Consider the following 7,683-nt stretch of genomic DNA (forward strand, 5'->3'; position numbering starts at 1 on the left):
ATGCACTTCGTGTGCACATTTTTAGTTTATTGGCTATCGATTTATTTACTGTAAAATGAAAAAAACATCTGGAGTCGACGTTATTTAAATATGTCGCACTAATAATATAGAATATGGAAAACTTGAATAGGTAAATACGATATATTAATAATATATAGAAGAACAAATACAAAAAATATGCATTTCATCTGTAAGAATAGAGGACGTTAAAAAAAAAAGCTGTACACTCAAAGGAAGAAAATAAAAACATATGTTTAGTTTGTAACCTTTGAGTTTCATTTGCCTTTGTAATGCTTTCAATAAACGATTCTATATTAAATTATACATGTAAGTATTCACGAAAATAAAACCTTATAAGCGTAAAATCGTCTCCATTCAATTGTAAGTCTTATTATACCTAAATAAATTCTCAAAAATAGTATATTAACGACTGATATAAAATCCACATTTATTTCCTACTAGAGTTAATTTAAGTATATTAAAATTAATACGACATTTGATAATGCTTCATACAAGTACATTGCAGATAAGGGGTACTACATTTTGTCCTAAATAATGTCAACATAAGAATAAATAGAAAAAAAGTTTCCAATGTATTTCATTGTTCGAAATAACTTTTATAAAAGCTATCGTACATTAATAAGATTTAAGAAAAATAGTCAGCTTAATACTCATATGAAGCAAAAAATAGTATTATTAATATATGCGACATATCTTGTCAAAATAGTTGACTTTGAAGAGTTATGCCGGAATTACATGTGCAGAATTCTGCGTGCAGAAAAAAAATTTGTACTGATTTGACAGTTCAATTTGAAATTTGAATTTCTCTGCGCAGAGGCATTGCTGACAACATTCAAATAATTAATTTTTGAGCAAAGTCCGGCAACATTTTAAATTGCGCTCAGCTGTTCAGTGAAAATAAACAAAAGATTAAAAAAATGGAAGAAAAATTAATTGAGTTTGTGAGCGAAAACCGGTTCCTATATGACAAAAGTCATAGAAATTATAAAAATAGCTACCTGAGGGACGCCAAATTTCAAGAGCTATCGGAGAAATTGAATATTCCAAGTAAATCTTTAATTTTATAACCTAACAGAAAATTTATATTTATTCATGTTTTGAATGTTTTTAGTTGAGAAGCTAAAGGCCCGTTGGCGGACCCTACGGGATAAATTTTATAAGGACCTAAAAAAGAAACCGTCAGGAAGCGGCGTGTATTCGCCACACAAAAAGTGGAAGTGGATGGACAGCCTAAAGTTTTTAAAGGACGTTGAAATGGACAACTTGAAGTAGGTTTTGTATAATCTTGTTTTATTTGTATAATTGTATTATTTATTATATATGCATTTTCAGCACACAAGGCAATTATGGCACCGTGACTACAGAAGGTGACGACTCCTTCCTCAGCGACCTTGGTGAATCCGCCTGTAGCAGTGTCAGTTTAAATATGCTTCCTCAATCACCGCAGACGCAGACGCAGACACAGACACAGACTGGACGGAAACGTAAAATAGAGGAATTGCTTGAAAGCTCGAATAGATACTTTCAAAGAGTGACGACGTTAGCAGAGGAAATGTTGGTCGGTGGCACGGAGAGATCCGCCATTCAATTATTTTTTGAAAGCCTTGCCAAGCAGGCGGAGGGAGCAAATTTAAATAGCCTGGAAATGTCGGAGTTACAACTCCAAATGTCTCAAACATTCCACCAATTTTTAGTAAATCGCAAAAAATAAGTTTTAAATAAAAACTCATTCTTTCCAAGTATATAAAAAAGTTTAAAGTTATTTATTTATTTTGTAGTTGTTGTTTTTGTTATTTCAGCGCAAACAATTTTGAGGAATACAAATCCATACAGATTACGTAGAACCAACATATTTATTTTATAATAAATTCATTGAATTATTTATTTATTTATTAAAGAAGAGATAATTTTTAAGAAGATCTCGGTAATCAAAAGCACTTCGTCTTGCGTTAGCGCTTGATAATATCGTACTCTGATGTAATGGCGCTACAAATTGTCTCCACTGCCCTTCAATTAGAATGCCACTTTCATTTACGTGGTCAACGAAGTTGTTGGGACAATAGAATTCGGCGTTATGGAACTTTAGAAAATTATGTCAAATTAATGTAGCTCTAACTATGATATTGGCATTTTCGGGAAACATTTCCAAAGAATTATTAAGAACTCGCCATCTAGCCACTAAAATGCCAAATGTATTTTCAATTGTAACCCGCGCTCTGGATAAACATTTATTGAAGTGGTCTTTGTTTGCTTCCAAACACTTTCCCGGATATGGCCTCATCAAATGTTTTGTCAACGGAAAAGCAGCATCTCCCACATAATAAAATGGGAATTTTATCGCACTACGTGGAAGATTTTCTGCTTCTGGTAGGTTCATTGTTCCGTTTAATATTCTGTTTCCAAAACCACTGATTTTTAACACTCCGCCATCACTTTGGCTTCCGTAAGCTCCAATGTCTACTGCGGTGAATGTATATTTGCTATCACAAACGGCTAACAACACAATACTAAAATATTGCTTATAATTAAAATACAGTGATCCGGATTTTCGCGGACACTTGATTTGGACATGTTTGCCGTCAACAGCTCCTACAACATGAGGCATTCCTGTCTTGATGTAAAAATAATCGGCTATTTCCCTCCACTCATGTTCATTTGGTTGCGCCAAATATATTCCTGAAAGTTCATCCCAAATGGCTGCGGATGTATCCAATAAAATTTTGCCAATTGTTGATACTCCTACTCGAAAAGCCAAGCCAACATCTGGCGGCAAACTCCATGGGCCGAATATCTAAGAGTTGATGAACATATGTATTTATTTATTATAAAATTTACAAACGAAATGTACTTACACTAATGTTATTGCCAGGCGACTTTTTGCTGGTATTGGACGACGTATATGAAACTGTTTTTCTATACGCCTTTTAATTAAGCTTAGAAGAAGCTTAAATTGATCCACTTGCATCCGAGTAGCCTTTTGAAACTGAGAGGAATCATTGTTTTTTATATAGATGAATAAATTATTGAAAAAACTATGCAGCTCTCTCTCATTTTCCGCATATATAGGAATCGTCCACACCCGTGTTTTTTTTATCACTTATCGCGCACAAGCTTAAAATATTAATTAATTTCTTTTTGGCAACTAGAAGTAAAAGCAATTGTTGCAATCTTTTTTTTCTTTCCACTTCCATTTTAAAATTTGTAAATTTCAATTTCAATTATTTATTGCAATCAGCTGATTGTCAAAATTTACTGCACATGTGTTTTGGCTGGAAAAAATAGTGCAGATCTGCACGCAGAATATCTGCACATGTAATTCCGGCATTAGGCTGGTAGATGCATCAGCATACATTTGCATAGTACATATATAATTATGATTTTTGATTAATGTTGATGGGCTTCGATCGAAAGTGCCTTGTCAGATCAAATATTATGTAAAAAGCTAGTGTTAAGTTTATAATAATGCCAGACCAGATGGTAAAATCTACAAATATCAGAACCAATCAACATTATTTGTATGCTTCGGTCATAAAGTCATACCGCTATAATGCTTGTGATATACATATGAATAATGATCATAAAACAGTATTCTAACCAAGGATGATTCAGTAGAGATTACGCCAAGTATTCAACATTATTTTTTCGCTTTAGGTTGTGATAGATGTGAAAAAGAATTACAAACATAGAAACATAGAAAAGCTTTAAAATAATCTGAAAATTGTAAGCAAAAACGTAAAGGTAAACAATTTGTTAGATCAAAAATTAAGTTAATGGTGAGAAAGTTTTAATGCAACGAAAATCATAATGTTGCAAGAAAATGTTATTTTTAAGTAAATATTCGTAAAATTAGTATCTCACGTAATGAAAATAAGTGAAATCGAACAAAAACCACGTCTATTTTACTAATACCACTATTTCAGAGAAGATCTGTTTCCGATAACAGTGTGCTTTGTGCCAAAAATGAGATTATTCGGGTCAAAATTTTCTCTAGACAGCATTTCAAATATCTGGTTGGGTTTATCCATATATGTATATACATATATCGGTATGTACCAGATATATCGGTCAATATGTGAGTTATCTTAACGGGGTATGTCCGTTATGCATTCAAAGTTTGGTGTCTGAGGGGGTCCAAGTTTTTTGTGTCGGATTTGTGATAAAGCTTATAAGGTTATAAGGCGGACATAAAGCCGGAGCTGTAAGTCTGTATGTGCTATTTTTGCACCTAGATAGCAGGTCTTTTGTTCTATTTCTGTCAGATTTGCTTTGTTATCTCACAGCTTGTTGTTGTGTTCCGTTTGCTCTGTTCGATTTGTTCAAAAGCTCCCTTTTTATATTTTCTTATTTATCTAAAAAGCTGGAGTTGACCAGCCAGTGATCTTAAAACCTTCCTGCAGTTGTTGACTATTTTGAAATTAATCTGTGGTGTTGACAAACCAAGTAAGCCACCTGACTGTCCGTGTACATGTCTTCTTTCTGTATTCTCTCGCAGTTATTAAATTGAACTTCACAAGCCTTGTTTATATCTAGTATTTCCGCTTGAAAGATGCGAAGAAATATGAAACATACCTAAATTTAATACAAAATATGTTATTATGCCTAAACATAGCTACAAATATATTTTTGTTAATTTTTGCAGTTCTTCTGAAAACTAAAAAAATGGATTTCTTAGTTCTGTTTGTCATTTATCATCTATTATTTGCAGTATATGGATTTAAGGTAAGTAAATATGTGTTTCTACTCTACTATTTATGTTCAAGTAATTCGTTAGCCACACATTCGGTCAGACCTCCTTAATAAATATAATATTAGTGAAAGTTGGCCAGTGTTGCAGTGTTGCAGTATTTTAGTTATTCGTATTTGTATCCGCGTATTTGTACCCGTATGTATGTGTTCCCAATTCAAATGCATTTCTAAATATGTACCATAGTGTGTTAGAAAGGTAAAATCGGATAATAATAATAAGTTCGAATCTATCTATGTAAGTAATCATAAAACACAGATGCTTTTTATTTTCGGAGGTATAGGCATTTTTCTGATCCGGCATCCAAACTTTACGCGAAACTTTAAACGCGTTTTTCTCAAAACTGTCTTTTTCGGAGCGATACCCACGATTTCTCAGGTTCTACTGGACCGATTTACTTGAATTTTTTATAGAGTCTTCTTTATAGACTTGGAGTTAAGAAACTTACATTTCAAATCTGTGTGCGAATATCTTCTTGCTTTGTTTCTGACAGCAAAACCGATACAAATTCTGTTTCGAATATCAAACCAATAATGTCTGAATTCATGACACGTACTGCTTTTTTTATCGGTTTCAATTCTGATTCAACTATCAGATTCCACAACACCTCTGAATGTTTTAAGACTAGAAAATAACAAAACGTTTCATTAAATAATGGTATAGGACTAGAAAAAACGATAAAATTATTTAATTTCATTTTTTTTTTGGGATAACAAAACATTTCAAACTAGAAAAAAACGATAAAGTTATTTTAAACTTAAAGTTTCTCTGCGATTTTCTCCATAAGGGTTAAAAATCTTTCGGACAAATTATTGTGCTGTTGAACAGTCTGAATTATTTCCTCTGAAACGTGCTTTGTTTCATCCGCAACCCTTTCCAATATGTCAGTTTGTTTATTTAAAACCTTTAACAACTCGGCGCTAAAATTACGTTTTCTTGTTGCAGATGAAGGTGATGGTGACGGCAACGAAGGTGGCAGCGGACGTGATGGCGATGGCAACGGAGGTGATAATGATGGGTCGGACGGCGGCAACAATTGGGTTAATGTTGAATTCTAAAAAAAATTAACTTTATAAATGCACGTATTTATATAATTAAAATAAATTAGTTTTTTACCTCGGAATATGTCTCTATGTACAAGGCCGAATTAACGGCAGTACACCCTACTATGCGCTGCACAGCATTATAATGCCTCCAAGGCGAGGGACTACCACCAGAAGGGCCAATTTTGGTTTTCTCCTCTCTGAAAGTAGAGTTATTAATGTGTTAAAAGAAGAAATGTAATTATTGAAAAAACTCACCTGTATTTTTTTGACATGTTTTTCACTTTGCAGTGAATTTCGTCGGCGGTGTATTTTTGTGCCATTTCCTGCGAAATCTCATTGTATACATGAGCATTTCGTTTTGCACGCCGGCGGTCGTGGGAACGTGCCTCCCACTTTTCCAGCAGCTCCAACCAAACGGAAGCGTTGAAACTATGATTTTCAACCTTACCCAATGTATGACACAATTTATGGCTTCAATGCAAAATATGATTCAAGAGATAATCAAATCACAAAACCAAATGATGCAAACTTTGTTAAGTAAAAAATGAGTGTATTGAACATTTGTTTATGGAATGCTAACGGTGTTAACCAACATAAATTGCAACTTATTAGATTTCTGGATGAAAATAATATTGATGTAATGCTTTTGTCAGAAACTCAACTTAATACCGGGATTTAGAATATATATTACAAGTCACTCAGATGGAAAGGCGCATAGAGGAACAGCAGTGTTGGTTAGAAAACGATTAAATCACCACGTATTAGAATCTTATGCCACAGCGCAATTACAAGCTACAACAATAACTATAAAAAATCGCTGAGGGGACTTAAACCTGACGGCCATATACTGCCCACCTCGATTTAAAATTACAGACATCCAATTTAAAGACTTTTTTGGAACGCTAGGCCATAGATTTCTAGCAGGTGGAGACTACAATGCAAAACACACGTATTGGGGCTCACGACTAATTAATACGAAAGGACGACAACTGGCCTAGTGATCGTAACAAAATACCAGATTTAATTGATTTTGCTGTAATCAAAAATATAGATAAATCGCACATAACCGCTGATACATGTACTGATCTATCTTCTGATCACTCTCCTGTACTAATAGAATTATATGGACAACCCATATTCGTTGATCCAAAAGTGAGTCTAACTTCTTTTAAAATGAATTGCTTAAAATAAAAAAAAACGTGAGTAGCCACATTAATATTGAGTACAAAATAAATACAGGAGGAGATATTGACGAAAACATAAGAGAAGTCAATGATATAATAACCAGCGCAGCTGCCTTAGCAACACCAAACAAATACTATAAGCCGCTTGGTCCCAGAAAAATCACTAATAGTGAAATAGAAAAGCTTGTAAATGAAAAAAAGACGTGCAAGACGTGAGTGGCAGATAAATCGCTCCCCTTCCACCCAGCTTCAATTGAAATCTGCAGTACGCAAATTAAAAAAGCGCTTAAACGTGAAGAAGAATTCAACACCAAAATGCATATAAAGAAGCTGTGTCCAAATTCTAACAAGCAAAATTCCCTTTGGAAAGCCCAAAAGTCCATGAAGTCACCAACTGACTCCAACATGCCTATACGAGACTTGGGTGGAAATTGGGCTCGTAATGACGAGGAAAAGGCTAAATTTTTTGAAAATCATCTTCAAAAGGTATTTCAACCTCATTTGCCAAAGGACAACTATAAGCTGTCATCCTTACCCAACACAGCTAAAAAGTCGCTCGAGTCTTTTAAGACTTCACCTTCTGAAATTATTGGAATTCTAAAAGAATTTAATCCAAAATAAGTCGCCGGGACATGATAACATTACCCCAAATATGCTAATTGAGTTAACAATTGTTGCTGTAGAGGTG

General features: G+C 33.9%; 2 protein-coding genes across 2 annotated transcripts; one reads left to right on the forward strand and one right to left on the reverse strand.

Annotated features, from left to right (window-relative positions):
• The first annotated feature begins 1,217 nt into the window (after positions 1–1,217).
• LOC126764238 (uncharacterized) lies at positions 1,218–1,766 on the forward strand. Its single transcript, XM_050482046.1, has 2 exons — positions 1,218–1,289; positions 1,354–1,766. The coding sequence occupies exons 1-2, from the start codon at positions 1,243–1,245 to the stop codon at positions 1,730–1,732; spliced, it is 426 nt and encodes a 141-aa protein (XP_050338003.1). The 5' UTR covers positions 1,218–1,242; the 3' UTR covers positions 1,733–1,766.
• A 3,756-nt stretch (positions 1,767–5,522) lies between these two features.
• On the reverse strand, positions 5,523–7,317 carry LOC126764706 (uncharacterized). The gene is made up of 3 exons (XM_050482358.1): positions 6,067–7,317; positions 5,882–6,008; positions 5,523–5,819 (listed from the first exon to the last, which is right to left on the reverse strand). Exons 1-3 carry the CDS (start codon positions 6,129–6,131, stop codon positions 5,523–5,525), a joined length of 489 nt encoding a protein of 162 aa, XP_050338315.1. The 5' UTR covers positions 6,132–7,317.
• Between the last annotated feature and the right edge of the window lie 366 nt (positions 7,318–7,683).

This window comes from Bactrocera neohumeralis, unplaced genomic scaffold (genome assembly GCF_024586455.1).
Source record: "Bactrocera neohumeralis isolate Rockhampton unplaced genomic scaffold, APGP_CSIRO_Bneo_wtdbg2-racon-allhic-juicebox.fasta_v2 cluster09, whole genome shotgun sequence".
Lineage (NCBI taxonomy): Eukaryota > Metazoa > Arthropoda > Insecta > Diptera > Tephritidae > Bactrocera > Bactrocera neohumeralis.

Bases quoted from the DNA above. Each gene is read 5' to 3' on its own strand.
- LOC126764238 (XM_050482046.1), top strand. From the start codon at position 1,243: ATGGACAGCCTAAAGTTTTTAAAGGACGTTGAAATGGACAACTTGAA. The intron at 1,290-1,353 runs GTAGGTTTTGTA...ATGCATTTTCAG, and splicing joins GTTGAAATGGACAACTTGAA to CACACAAGGCAATTATGGCA.
- LOC126764706 (XM_050482358.1), bottom strand. From the start codon at position 6,131: ATGGCACAAAAATACACCGCCGACGAAATTCACTGCAAAGTGAAAAAC. The intron at 6,009-6,066 runs GTGAGTTTTTTC...CTCTACTTTCAG, and splicing joins AACATGTCAAAAAAATACAG to AGAGGAGAAAACCAAAATTG. The intron at 5,820-5,881 runs GTAAAAAACTAA...AATTTTTTTTAG, and splicing joins ACATAGAGACATATTCCGAG to AATTCAACATTAACCCAATT.